The 14,873-nt window shown below is 35.4% G+C and overlaps 1 protein-coding gene across 1 annotated transcript in view; it reads right to left on the bottom strand.

Annotated features, from left to right (window-relative positions):
- The window catches only part of PTEN (phosphatase and tensin homolog), a gene marked incomplete at its 5' end in the record, with an annotated part of 91,173 nt that overhangs the window by 17,649 nt on the left and 58,651 nt on the right, over positions 1 to 14,873 (bottom strand). Inside the window, one exon of the mRNA XM_058544375.1 lies at positions 314 to 455. Within this exon, the coding sequence (XP_058400358.1) occupies positions 314 to 455 (142 nt within the window). The remainder of the gene's footprint in view (positions 1 to 313; positions 456 to 14,873) is intronic.

The following is a 14,873-nucleotide window of genomic DNA, read 5'->3' as shown; positions in this document are numbered from 1 at the left end:
ACTCTCATGCTGGATCTCTGATGGGACAGGTTTTTTAGCCATCTGGTCAGAATTTAGGCTGTACTTGCAGTACAGAACATTTTTTTCAGAAATATAATTTGGCTTCTAAGACATTAAAACCCATTGCTCTTGGCTTCCTTAGCCCAATGTGCTGAACAACTAAGCTAATTAATTAGTTTGGATACTTCAGAAATATACACTCCTGCATAAATTTTAAGTGTGGTAAATTTCTCTCTAGATTTTTATACAAACTTCTAGATATGTTAAGAAACATGTTCCAACACATGGAAGGATGAGAATTTAGAGCACTTACTGCAAGTTCCGCCACTGAACATTGGAATAGTTTCAAACATCATCTTGTGAAACAACAGTGCCACTGGTCTATAATCCAGATGATTCTTTAACAGGTAGCTATAATAATACACATAGCGCCTCTGACTGGGAATAGTTACTCCCTGGTGGACAGAAAAAAAAAGAAAAGCCAAATTCAAAAGAAAAGTTCCATTATAGTTATTTTACTAAATTGTTATGGTAACTGGGTTGTACCCATTGAAGAACATAAATACATTAGAAATTTGACCTTAAATGATTAATATTTAAAACCAGTTCAATAATAGAGTAAATCAGAGCAACATCAATACAAAGGAAAATATCAGAATAACTCTTCTCTCTTAAAATACAATTATCATAACATCCCCATTTATTCAATGGTCACAACAATGCTCTGACCCATGAGCCCAATAAGCAAAGGCCACTACATATCCAAAATAACTGTCAAAAGGCCTCTGCACCACAGCTGTGCTCTTCACACGTAGGGCTCCTCACATTTATGGACTTTTATTAAACACACAATTCCTCACAAATATGGTTACCCATTTTCCAAGCAAAAGCATATCAGAACCAGCAAACTAGATAAAGGCATACTCTGCCTTTAAGAGACAGAAAAAGCAGCAGCAAAAAGTGATGCTAGCCTTAGAGCCCAACAAAAACAGGAGTATGTGGCTGACATAAATGTATGCAACAGTCCAATAACAGAGATACTTATGAGATGTCCCTGAGCTACATGCAACTCTTCATTTAAGAAACCACGAAAATATATAATGTTTTAGAAAATTAAAGTATTACAAATACTAAAAGTATATTTAATTCATGTGGTATTTAAAAGGGAACCCCGACTTATCCAAAGAAAAAAATCTAATGTGTGCAGCAATACATTCACTAACAATGCTGAATAAATGAGGAATTAGAGCACTTATCTATGGTTTCTTTTCCTATTACACAATGTGACTTCAGAAAAATTCAACCATTTAACTTAGAAATACAAGGCAAATAATCACATTAAGAAGTCTGACAGTTAAAAGTGACTTGCAGAAAACTTAAAACTCAAGAGAAAAAAGAATTTGCTGTATTTCTCTTTTTAATTTATTAGAATCTAAATCTTCCAATGTGTTAAAAACTCTGAACACAAATGCTTTTCTTCCTTCTAATGAAAAGTATAAAGTATATTTATGTGAGTTTAAAGACAGGTATGTTGAATAGCAGGTACGTAGGTATTCACTATAGTATTCTCAGTATTTTTTTAAAAGTTAGTATGATTTTATTACAGACAATTAAAAAATATATAAAATGTCAAAAAATGGATAAAAGCCATTTCAAATCAGGAAAAATGATTTAAGATTTTGGCTATAGTGCAAAGACCATACAATCAGAAGACCTGGATTTGAATGCTGACAGTCAAAATAGAAAGTCTGATTTGTTTCTTCAGGAAAATGAGGACAGTAATACGTACCCTCTGCCTTCTTCACAGGATTCTCATGAGGATTAAACACTAAATGCAGTTACACAAAAGCACACTAAAACTACAAAATGCTACACAAATCCTAATTAACGGTTTTGGAAATTCTACCTATATTTGAAGTATAGTTTTGGAATTGCTGGAATTTTAGTTCTATGTATTTTCTTAGAGAAATAATAGTAAAGTAGTAGTACTCTGAAGAGCCGCTACAAAAATTAATGTTAAAAATTATCAATAAATTTTTAAAAACTGTTTAAACTTAACTTAAAATGGTTTATTACACCACATCATTTAATGCCACTTCAGCAAACAACTTATTATTCATATTTATCAAGATAAAATTCAGAATTGCAAAGCAGGTTTAGGGAAATAGAAGATGGATGGGTGGCAGGGAATCTGTTTTGAACCAACCGAATTTATTATCTAGTCTAAAAATTAAATAAATTAAATTAACGGAAGTTTGTAAGACCAGTTATCAAGTTATTTATTGGGGTTTAGTGGAATGATAGATGATATTTTTCTCTTTATCTCCACTCATGGTATAAGTTTGTATGCAATAATTAAAAGGTTTTCAAAGCTTTAGATTTTCTCACATAGCAAGTGATTGGTAGCATATCTATAATATAGGTGTTTATACACTCAGTTAATCCTTAGCAAAAAGGATTAGGCAAATGTGTAGAGAAAGAATGATGAATCTACTAGTTGTCAACACTGGATGACTAATTTGTGTGTAAATACAAGCTGAACCAAAATTACTGACACAATTCAAAGAAAACACTGAAAAGCACAATTGTAAATTTAATTAATTTATTATTTTACTATCAAATTATGCATAATTAGCTTTCTGTATCTTAACATTTTTTTAGCCAGCCCTATTGGTCTACCAGGTAAAATTCGACGCTCTCACCACTGCAGCCCGGGTTCATTTCCCAGTCAAGGAACCACACCACCCATCTGTTGGTTGTCATACTGTGGCAGCTGCATATTGCTGTGATGTTAAAAGCTATGCCACCGGTATTTCAATACCACCAGGATCACCCATAGTGCACAGGTTTCAGTGTAGCTTCCAGACTAAGACAGACTAGGAAGAAGGACCTGGCCACACACTTCCAAAAAAACTGGCCATGAAAACTCTATGAATAGCAGCAAAGCATTGACTGATACAGCGCTGAAGATGAGGATGGTGCAAAAAAGGCTGGACAGGGTTCCACTCTGCTGTACAGGGGGTCGGTATGAGTCAGAATCAACCAGATGGCAACAACAAATCTTAACTTTGCAATTCTTATCTACCTGTTAGCTTGCCAGCACCTCAAATTCAATGTGTCCAGATTAACAGAAATAAAAAAGTTGGAAGACCCAAATGTGTATGCACCATAGGCTTTAATGTGTCCTCCTCACTCTATTCTCATGTCTCATAGCCATGATACACTCTTACTAAAATTTAATTAACAATAAATGAATCATGCTATAATTTAGGATTTGAAATAAAATGACTAAAATTTCCACACTAAATTGACAGCGCAATTTGTAATACTTCAAATATCATATTTCCTGTATGTATACACTGAAAACAATAATTTATGTGCATGTTTTACCTCTAGCATCTTCAATATGAAGGTTTAATTTAAAATATGTATCTTTTTAAAAATCTAAGAAATGAACATTTTACTGATCTTTAAAAATTTATTTTATACATATGAAAAGAGGGCTGACCTTTAAAGCTCTTGGAGATTAAAAAATACTACATGTTTTCAAAACTTCCATTTTTCATTTAAATTAAGACTAATAAAAATCAGTTTTATTCTTTAACCAAGAACTTTTAAGCTAAACTGGTCTATAATTATACCCCCAAAGTAAAGTTCTACCACAAATGACTCTCCTGTTTCCACTCTAATTATTTATACTCTTAACCACTTTTTCTCTAATATAACTTTCAAAACATTCTAATTTTAACCAAACTTAGCATTCTTCAGGTCCACTTAGCACCACATTCCTGGCCATCATCTCAAAAGGCAGCCACTGCTTCTTCAATTCCCTATGTTCACAGACCAGGAGGAGGGACTCAGGGGAGTATTTGGTGTTCCTCCCACTATTCCTTCCAGCTCACTTTTCCACTGCCTTTATTTAGTCTCACCTATTCCAAATCCCTATCATTCAGTCAGTCTTTCTTCTGATGTGCACTTATTAAACTCTTGACCACAAAGATTTCAGTGCTTTGTTCACCCCACCTCTTTCTATCCTGTCTCAGACATCATCCTCAATGAATTCAGTTCCTACTTTACTGGGAACCCTGAGGTCATCCAATGTGAGAAACTCTCAAAACTCCCTTCTCCCATCTTAAAATCTTTTCACTCGTGATATTTTATAAAAGTGTCTCTTCATGTTCACCTAGGTTCCATTTTCGCAAGTATTCTGTTAATTGTCTCCTCTCTGGCATTTGCCGTTTGTCTCTCCACCTGTCTCCTCCTAATAATTAGCTCAGGTAGTGCTTATCCTTTTTCCAAAACAAGCAAACAATTCAAAGACCAAAAACCCACACTATCTCCAGATCATGTCTCTCTCTCAAGCTATCATCCTCCCTCTCTACATAAACTCTCAAAGAGAACCCTCTACTCCTTAACCCATAAAAATCTGTTATTATGAGGTTGATTTCTTAATGATAATTAGTTCTTAATGGTCACTCATGGTCAGTTTCTACTATTTTCCTAGTCCCATCCTGGCTCACTTTTTTGCTGCCATTTTGAAAATTCCCTGCTTCTGTCATAGGACATACTCTCTAGGATTTTCTCCTATCCTTACTGGCTGTCTCTTCTCTTCTTGTAACTAAATGTAGGCACATCTGAAAAATTTGATCCTAGCTATCCCCTCTTTATGTCAATCTTATCTATTGCAGTATTTTAATTATCAATCTTATATATCAACTCCAAAACCTGTGTCTCTCAATATGACTTTATTCCCAACTCCCAGTCCAGAATTTCCAACAATTGGCCGGATATTTCTAGCTGGAAATCTCAGAAGCACTTAAAACACAACATATCCAAAAATTGAAGCTTTCGTATTCTTGCATAGACCAACCTCTATTATTTCTGTCAATGATATTCACTATTTTCTCTAGCACCTGAGCCCAAAACCTCTTCTAATACTACTGCTACTGCTGCTATTGAGCCCTTACCATCTTTTTTGCATTGTTCTAAATGCTTTCATAAATATATAATTTAATACTCATAAAGTGGGTATTATTAGTAATATCATTTTATTGATGAGGTAAGGTCATACATCTTATAAGTAGTGAAACTGGACTTCACCCTAGCACTCCAACTACAGAGTTTATACTCAACCACTATCCTATCCTGCCACCTTCTTCCTGCTATAGTAAAGGAAACAATCTGAGAGACAGCAATGATATACATAGGGTTATAAAAAAGAGACATGTGGGAACCCTAGCATTACAGCAAAGGTCCAGGCAGCAGAGTGGAGGTGGAGATCGGTATATCAGTCAGCATATCAACTATCTGGCATATACATACATAAACACATGTGTGCCTGCACACACACACAGTACACACACATTACACACAAAATGGAAGACAAACCAGAGGTTAAATTCATTTAGAATACTCATATTTGATTCCTACATATCTATTCAGATGCCAAAAATCCAGATTTTGACTCTGAAATACCTTTCAAAATACCCGTTCTGGTTTTCTGTGGCCATTCCAGTTCAGTCACCTCTTGCAATTCTGCAACAGCCAACTGATTATCAGCCTTTGATTTATCTGTTCTCCAATCTATTATTATTTTCTTTGTGAGGAAGATGAGCCCTGAGCTAACCTCTGTTGCCAATCCTCCTCTTTTTCCTGAGGAAGATTGGCCCTGAGCTAACATGTGTGCCCATCTTCCTCTATTTTATATGTGGGATGCCTACCACAGCATGGCTTGATAAGCGGTGTGTAGGTCTGCACCCAAGATCCGAACCTGTGAACCCTGGGCCACCAAAGCAGAGTGTGTGAACTTAACCACTATGCCACGGGGCCGGCCCCCTCCAATCTCTTTTTTATACCACTTTTGGACTAATTTTACAAAAGTATAAGATTAATCACATTACCAATTAATTCAAAATGTTAAATGGTTTCCCAGTGTCTATCCAAATAAAAACAAATTTATCACACACTATAATTGCATAACAACATAAAAATACAGCCCAATCTCTTCCCCACTCTTTTTTTTTTTTTAAAGATTTTATTTATTTATTTCCCCCCCCAAAGCCCCAGTAGATAGTTGTGTGTCATAGCTGCACATCCTTCTAGTTGCTGTATGTGAGATGCGGCCTCAGCATGGCCAGAGAAGCAGCACGTCGGTGCGAGCCCGGGATCCGAACCCGGGTTGCCAGCAGTGGAGCGCACTCACTCAACCACTAAGCCACGGGGCCGGCCCCTCTTCCCCACTCTTACCTCTCACAACTCCCTTGCATGTACTCTTACTCCGGGCCAAACTGAAGTATTTAATTTCCCCTATATTACACTTATTGGTTTTTAAAATATGCTATCTTTATCAGATTAAGGTAAAAGGACTATGCAAGCAGTCATCTGGGAAGTTTTATAGATTTTCTAACACCTGGACCAATTTAGATAACATAATTCTTTGATGCTTTAAGGTTTGAATGGCAGTTACCTGAAATGCAATTCAGACCAGGTACTTCTTGAGGGCTCCTTCACATTTTTATTCTTGGATGGTCTATTCAGATTTTGTATTTCATCTTGAAGCATTTATGATAACATGTTCATTGAAAATTGCCTGTTTCCCATTGAAATTTTCAAATTCATTAGCATAAGCCTGAATATAATTTTTAATGTCCCTTCCATACCGTAGTTTTATCTCCTTTCTCAAACTTAACATCTAATTTTTGTTTTCTCTCTCTTCTTTTTCCTTTGATTGGCTTTAAAAGAGATGTATTGATTTTATTGGCATTTTAATACAATCAATGTTTGGATTTATTAGTTCATATGGTTTACTGTTTGCTAATTCACAAATTTATATTTTCACCTTTATTAATCCCTCTCTCCTAATTGTTATTATCTTAATAATCTCTAATATGAATCTGTACTTCCTCATTGACCCAAAATTATTTATGTAAGTGATTTTAAATTTCCAAATGGTTGCTTTTGTTTGACTAAACTTTTTTATTTTTTTTAATCTCTAGGTCTATTGAATTATAAGCAAGGAATGGGGTTTATATATTTCTACTTGGAGGTGAGATTTTCTTTGTGGTTGGCCTAACAAATTATTAATCTTGGTAACTGCTTTGTGAATGACCAAAAAAAATAAAAATAACAACAAAAAAAGGAAATACATCTTATGAGCTATTTTTTATTATATTATTCAAGCCATCTAAATATCTTCTTATTTTGTACCTTCTTGATCTTAAAGCATATTAAATATTCCTATCATTGTTTTTCTATCAATTTTTTCATTTCTTCCAACTTTGCTTAACATATTTTGATGTTATGTTAGCAAGTAAGAGTTCATAACTGCTAAGTCTTCATTGTAGAGTGTACCCTGTGTTAATGTATAACATTCTCGATCCAGTTTTATGTATTTTGCTATAAATGTACTTTGCTACTGATATCCTGTCATCTGCTTTTCAAATGTACATTTGCCTGATGTATCTTTCATGAACCCTTTTTTTTAATGTGAGTTGTTTTATGTAACTCTTTGTATATGATTAATCTCTTCAAAAAGAGACTTAAAGTACAAGTTGTCCGCATCTTTCAAACCTAGAATACTGCCATACTACCAGACCAGAATACCACCTAGATACCACAACACAAGATACGCAATGTTTTGTTATATTCTGTGCATCAGTACTCTCAGATTATCTTCTCTAAGATGAATTCACAATCTAGATTCCTCAGTTAAAACAGTAATTTTCTACTTCAGTAAACTTTTCACTGGCATTTTTAAACTCAGAAATAATGTGGATGTTTTAACATAATAATGTTTGCTTGAAGCTTGGAAATGTACATTTCAGAATGATGACAATAAGATTATTACAGGAAAGTAATTCAAGGAAGTCAGAAATATGGCTCTTAGAAATAGCTATTACTAAATGACAATATATAACAGTAGTCAGTATATTAAGCTATGTGCCAGATATTTTACATATATCCCTAACACTAAAACAACTTTACAAGATAGATACTAATACCTCTATTTCAAGAATAAGAAAACAGTCCCAGTGCACATAATCATCCTGTCCAAAACCAGGATCTGAACCTAAATGTGAGTCTAATTCTAAAACTTTTTACTCCTCTGTCCTGGGTTTTACTAATAGCACACATACCAACTACATGATCTAAAAGAAGTCACAACCTCTTTGACTTCATTTTTCCAATCTATGAAAAATCTCCAAAGTTTAGAGTACTATAGTGCTTCAGTTCTATGAAACTAATTTTAAGTAATGTATTAAATAGTAGTGCAAGAATCACAGAATCCTTGAGAATAATATGAAGCAGACAACTAGTATTTTTCTCTCTTGCAGCACCCTCTCCCCTCTGGAAAGCTATCATTCTCCCGTGGTTTGGGGGTTGGGGGGATGTTATTCTTCAGCTTCAGATATTTGCTCCAAGCATCTGGTCAGAATGTTTGGTGTAGTGATGGGTACATGCCCTAATCCAGGTAAATCAGAACTTAATCTAGGAATTTTTGCTCAAATTGTAGCTCTCTTCCCACTGCAGTGGCTAAAGCAGACAAAATGTAAACCTGGAGCTACCAGGAGTCACACTTTGCCATCACAGAGAGCCTGCCTGAAAATAAAGAATATACAGAGGAAAGGAGAGAGTTGAGAGAAAGAGATTCCTCACATTTGCTAAGCATCTAGATCCAGGCCAGAGCTTTTAGCGTTATATAGGCCAATAAATATCTCCTTATGTTTAAGCTATTTTGAGTTGGGTTTCTGTGACTTCAAACTGAAAGAGTTCTAATACATTATAGTACAGGTGCTTTTTTTAAGTTTCTATTTCTACTTTGGGGATCAAAATAATATGGACAGGAGAACATAGTACAGTAGAAAGAATAATGGATTTGAGGTTAGGAGATATGGTTTTGAGTTATTACATAAAGAGATCAAATGACCTAGGACAGATTGATCTTTACAAATCTGTTTTATCATTCATATTAGAATAGGTCTGAATTAAATAATTGCTAAGGTTCTTTTAGGTATAAAAATCTTACCATTTTATGAATATATAGATTGGATAATAGGCTTAAACACCACGTATTAGAAGGACACAGTTTAGCCCAGGAGAATTAATGTGTTAGAAAAAATGAGGAAGTTATATTAGTTTTTTTCAAAGCTGAAAAAGAGGATAATTCTAACTTATTTTGTTTTAAATGAAGAGAAAATAAGAAAATTTCATTAGGTTACCATATGGGGAAATTTAGTAAATAGACTAGAAAAAAAAAATTACCTGATTATATGATTAGGGCATAAAAATTCATTCCTCAGAAAAACTAGAAAATTTCCTCTTCTTGGAATCACTTAGAATAAAGTTAATATTTATTATTTCTAGAAGATTTAAGTCTTCATGAAAAATAAGCTAATGGGCTGGCCTGTGGTGTAATGGTTAAGTTTGGTGTGCTTGGCTTCGCAAGTTTGGATTCCAGGCACGGACCTACAGCACTCGCCAGCCATGGTGTGACAGCAACCCACATACAAGATAGAGGAAAACTGGCAGCAGATGTTAGCTCAGAGCAAATCTTCCTCAGCAAAAAAAAAAAAAAATCTAATGAACTCATGTACAGAGATCATAATATATAGGATTTTTATCTCTAATAATTGCTTTAAAAATAACAAAAAAAGAAAATCAAAAGCTCAAAGTTTTTCCCTCAAGTTTAATCAAAGAAAAATAATGCTTACTTTACCTACCACCATTCTAGAAGGACGCTGAGACAAGGAAAAGAGAGAGGGGTAGCAGATTCTGGGTAAGCTTGTCATATAATAGAAGTTTGCCTTCTTAAATCCAGAAATTTTGGGACTCTTTCCACAATACATACTTACTGGCATTCATAGGATGTTTTAACTCTTTATTCATAGTTTACAATAAATATTGTGTTATCAATTATAATTCTGAAACCTAAGCGCAAATGCAGACAGTGTGAGGTATAGGACTTGATGAGAACCAACCCTAGGAGCTGCCCTGCACCATGCTTTCTTGGAGATGGAGAAACCATTGATTGCTTCTTTTATTTATTTTATTTATTTTTTTTTGTGAGGTAGATCAGCCCTGAGCTAACATCCATGCTAATCCTCCTCTTTTTGCTGAGGAAGACCGGCTCTGAGCTAACATCTATTGCCAATCCTCCTCCTTTTTTTCCCCCAAAGCCCCAGTAGATAGTTGTATGTTATAGTTGCACATCCTTCTAGTTGCTGTAATGTGGGACGCCGCCTCAACATGGCCGGAGAAGCAGTGCATCGGTGCGCGCCCGGGATCCGAACCCGGGCCGCCAGTAGCGGAGCATGCGCACTTAACCACTATGCCATGGGGCCGGCCCCTGATTGCTTGTTTTAAAAGAGTTTGCCACATGCTCATAAAGCAAAAGGATCAAATATTCAAAGGACTGACCCTTAGGGAAGTGTAACGTAGTTCTCTTCTTATAAATTACTGAATAAAAGATAAAAGGAGTCTTCCTTCCCTCAAGCAGTTACCCCACTCTAAGAAAAAAAAATTTCTTCATAGGAGGTGTATCAGTTTACTTTGACTTCTCCACAACATTCAAAATCTGAAGTATTATTTGGGTATTACTAACACAATGGCACATTTTATGATCAGCTGGCACCCACCACTCTGCTTTCTACTCTGCACTAAGCCTGCTGAGGAAATGTCAAGACTCTGTGCCAGATTATTTTGAGGAGAGTCTCTGCAAAGTCCACAAATTCTTCACCAAAACATGACAACTGGATCCTCTTTCTTCAAAACAGGGGAGGGGAAGGGGGAGGAGGGGGAGAAAAGGAGGAGGAAGAAGAAGAAACATTCTGTTCCTACATCAATGTCATCAGAACACAATTTCCTTTAGCTTTTTAATATTTCTCTACAAGTAAAATTAAAGATACAAGCAAGACAACATTAAAGACCTCTAATAAAATTAATCCCATACAAATTGAAAAATTGATAAAATGTATGTATCTCTTGTATTAGTGGTTCACAATTACACAAATGCAAATCTATAGACTCAACCTAAAAGGAAATATTAGCAAGAGGATAAATCTATTAGCAGATGTTTCCACAATAAAACTACTTTGGATAATCAATTATATTTATTATAAGATACTTCTTTGGAAGAATTCCACAGTTGCATAACAACAGCTTTACCATGCACAGCTAAGTTTTCTTATGATGAAATTAGTTACAGTCATTAAACGTTAAAAATATATTATTTCACTAGCACTCTAACCATTAGGTGAACGTGATATATTTGAAAGTTTTAAGACAATTAAATTTCAAGGATTTAAAGGGAGCCTGAGGCATTATATTTATAAGACCAACAACCTCAATCTGTCCTTATTCTACTTAAGTCAGAGGTCATTAAATGCCCTAGCATCTGTAAAGAAGGGTAGAAACTGAGGAGTCTTGTCAAAATAGGCCAATTTCATCAGCAGTGTATGACCTTTCAGGAGAGCTTGACGCTGTACAGAGATTAATTCTGAACGGTCTCAAAATTCTTTTGCAGTTTCAGGATTTGTGGACTTGATAGTGTAGAAAGAAGTTCAACAGTGTGTCAAGGGACTCAAATTTTACTCTGAATGCTGTCATAAACTGTTTGAATAATCTTGATCAAAGTATTTCATCTTTCTGGGCCTCAGTTTTATCATCTACAAAATAAGAAAAACTCCTGCAAAGAAAACTTTATAATCTTACGACTTTTACCCACTATACCTAGATTTCTAATGCTGTTTCAACCTAAAATGCACAGGGCAACATTTACTAAAATGCAGCTTCATCAACATTTTTAATATATACACTGGGATAAAGTTAGGAGCACATTAGGATACTCCTCTAGACCATGTGAATAATTCATCCAAAAAATGGTCTAGGCGTATTAATCAATCATAAGCAAAGCACAGCAGATCTCAATGATTTATTTTGACTCCACGAAGCTAAAAGTGATCAATTTTGGCTACATTACTTAACTCTGAGTCTTGATATCACATAACAGCGAAACATAATTTTACTGAGTACATGCTTAACCTTATGTACAGAGCTCCATTTTCTATTAGTCTATCACCTTTCACCCAGGGGAGATTCCAACCTCTTAAGAGGTTGAACTGTGTCTAGAGTAGTTCTGCTGATGATGTAGGTACTACTTTATTCTACCACATGACATTAGAGTCTTTACATTTTATTTTCATAAATAGTTCTCTTGCTAACTTTTCACTCTGGCCTCTATTTGACAACAATATCTCATGGGGCTTGCCATTTCATCAAATCGCCTCTCCTCACCTCACCTCTACAGAGAAACAGAATTGACAATATTACAGATTGGGATGACTAATATATCCTCCCACTGATAAACTGAAATATATCCTCACTTTTTGATTATGGAGACTTCTCTTGGATCTAATTTAAACTGGAAATAGAGAAAATAAAGAATAATAAAGTTTAAGTATCCTCGAGTTTTACTTTTTTCTCTGAACACGATGGGATGTAATATCCCAAGTGCTTCTTGTATGGCTAGTTCTCACTATCAGAAGCACGTAGCCAACTATTCTGAAAAGCATCTACAACAGACAGAGTATGCATGCATACATGTGTGGGTGAGTGTGCATAAGAAGGGGGAATGAGAGGGGAAAAAGAGAACATGTGAGAGCGAACCTTAGTTAGAAAAGCTAGACCATTATAAAAACCTTTACTTGCTCTCACCTGAAAACCCTTAATTAAAGCACCCTACGAAGCTGATGGCTCTAATGCCAAACAAACAAAAAAGTCACACAGTTGAACATGGTGAAGGCAAATATTTTAGAAATGGTCAAACATATTTGTACTTTGCAACAGAAAAGTAAGACTGTTAAACAGTCTATCAAACAATTTTATCCATTCCAAAAAAACTGACATTTTTTTCTAAAACTATGAAGCAGATCATGAAAGGACTGGAAATACCACTTCCCTTCAGCATATGACTTCTCAGTTTAGCCAGCTACTAGTTTTCATCAAATACATGCATGGTGACACAACCAAAGAATAATTCCTATTTTGGAGTCCTTTTTGGAAACTTCTGGGGACATTAGCATTTTCAAAATGGTGAGGTTTCTTTGCCAAAAGAAACTTCTCCTGAAGAAATCTCAGTATTCTGTAGACAGATAGTACACCTTAATGCCTGGCAAAACATCTGGTTTTGCTGCTTTGGTAAAGACAGAAGCTCTACATGTCATTGTGACTCATTGGTTTGTTCATCAGTGTGCAGTGGGGTGCAAGACTCTACCATCAATCCTGAGAGAAATCTTATCTATTGTTGTGCAAGTATTCTACTGCTTCATGAGTGCCAAGCCTTGAATCATAGCCTGTGCAAGAGGATTTGTCATGAAAAATCTACTGTTGTGAAAGTTGCCAAATTCATGAAAGCCAAGGCTTTCAATCAAGGGCTTCTCAAGAGGTTTTGTCAAGAAGTGGGAGCAACTATGAAATTCTTTGCTACATATAAGTTCACTGGCTTTCAGAAGACAAATTCTACAGCCAGAATTTTAATGGCTGTTAAATGGATAAAATGCAAACTCATTTATACAGTTTAACTCTTCAACCTTTAAACTAAAATGTGGAGTCATAATCCTTTCCTTCCTTAACAACAGCATTATGTCAGGATGTCGCCAACAACGATCTCACTAACTAGAAGGCAAAGAAAATGATGCAACATGAATTTATCTGAAGAGTTTTAGAGAATTCTTATTTCTTGACACAAGCCTACTTTCATCTGGCAAAACAATCTACAGATTCCATTCACTTTCATTCTTTTGTGAGATAGGGTTTTTAGCACTTGTTTCCACCAAAAACAAAGTCAAAATTGACTGGATATCAAAGATGACATAAAAGTTGCCAAGTCAAAAGCAATGGCATAGTTACAATGCATCATTTAAAAGCTAAATAACAGCAGCCTCAATTTACTATTGAACAGAACGAAAGCTTAATTTTGGTTAATTTGTACCACTTAGATTTATTCATCACTCTCAAGTAGTGGCCACTGATTTTTGCATGAAAAAAAATCAGACATAATTCCTATGAAGGTTTCCTTTACCCTCTATGTTAAAAAAAATAATTTTCAGTGCAATTAAAAACTATAAGCAAAATTTTATGTTCATCTATACCATGCACATTTTTTGTGGGAGAATATTTATAGCTTTCATCATATTTTTAAAAGGTATATATCATCAGGGGCCGGCCCCATGGCGTAGTGGTTAAGTGCGCACGCTCCGCTGCTGGCGACTTGGGTTCGGATCCCGGGCGTGCACCAGTGCACTGCTTGACAGGCCATGCTATGGCGGCGTCCCACATAAAGTGGAGGAAGATGGGCACGGATGTTAGCCCAGGGCCAGTCTTCCTCAGCAAAAAGAGGAGGATTGGCAGGGATGTTAGCTCAGGGCTGATCGTCCTCAGGAAAAAAAAAAAAAAAAGGTATATATCATAAACAATTTAAGAGCCCCTAGCTTAAATCTAGTGTTCTGGCTCCACATTATACAACTTTTCATTTTTATTTTAAATGCTTTTTACCTGATTTCTTCTCCACTACAAAATGTCTGCTGCTCATCAACCCCTGTTTTAAATTTCTACCACTGTTTCTGTGACTGTATTTTAATTTGACCTATTTCTCCACTCAGTCTCTTTACCCTGTGCTGTCCTGCATTTATTCACTTAAAACAATTTACTTTCTATATTTTTAATAAGTAAAAGCAATTGTTTCCCTCTAGATGATGAAAGGATGAACCAAAGTAAACATCTCATGTCCTCCACTCTGGAATCACTCCAGTGAATCATCCCAGGGTGCAAACAGTATACAGAAATGTAAGGCAATCTATCATAATCAACATTCACCA

The sequence above is a fragment of the Diceros bicornis genome, chromosome 6 (genome assembly GCF_020826845.1).
Source record: "Diceros bicornis minor isolate mBicDic1 chromosome 6, mDicBic1.mat.cur, whole genome shotgun sequence".
Classification (NCBI taxonomy): domain Eukaryota; kingdom Metazoa; phylum Chordata; class Mammalia; order Perissodactyla; family Rhinocerotidae; genus Diceros; species Diceros bicornis.
Note: the sequence above shows the minus strand (reverse complement) of the source record. Positions and strands in the feature narration are given on the sequence as shown.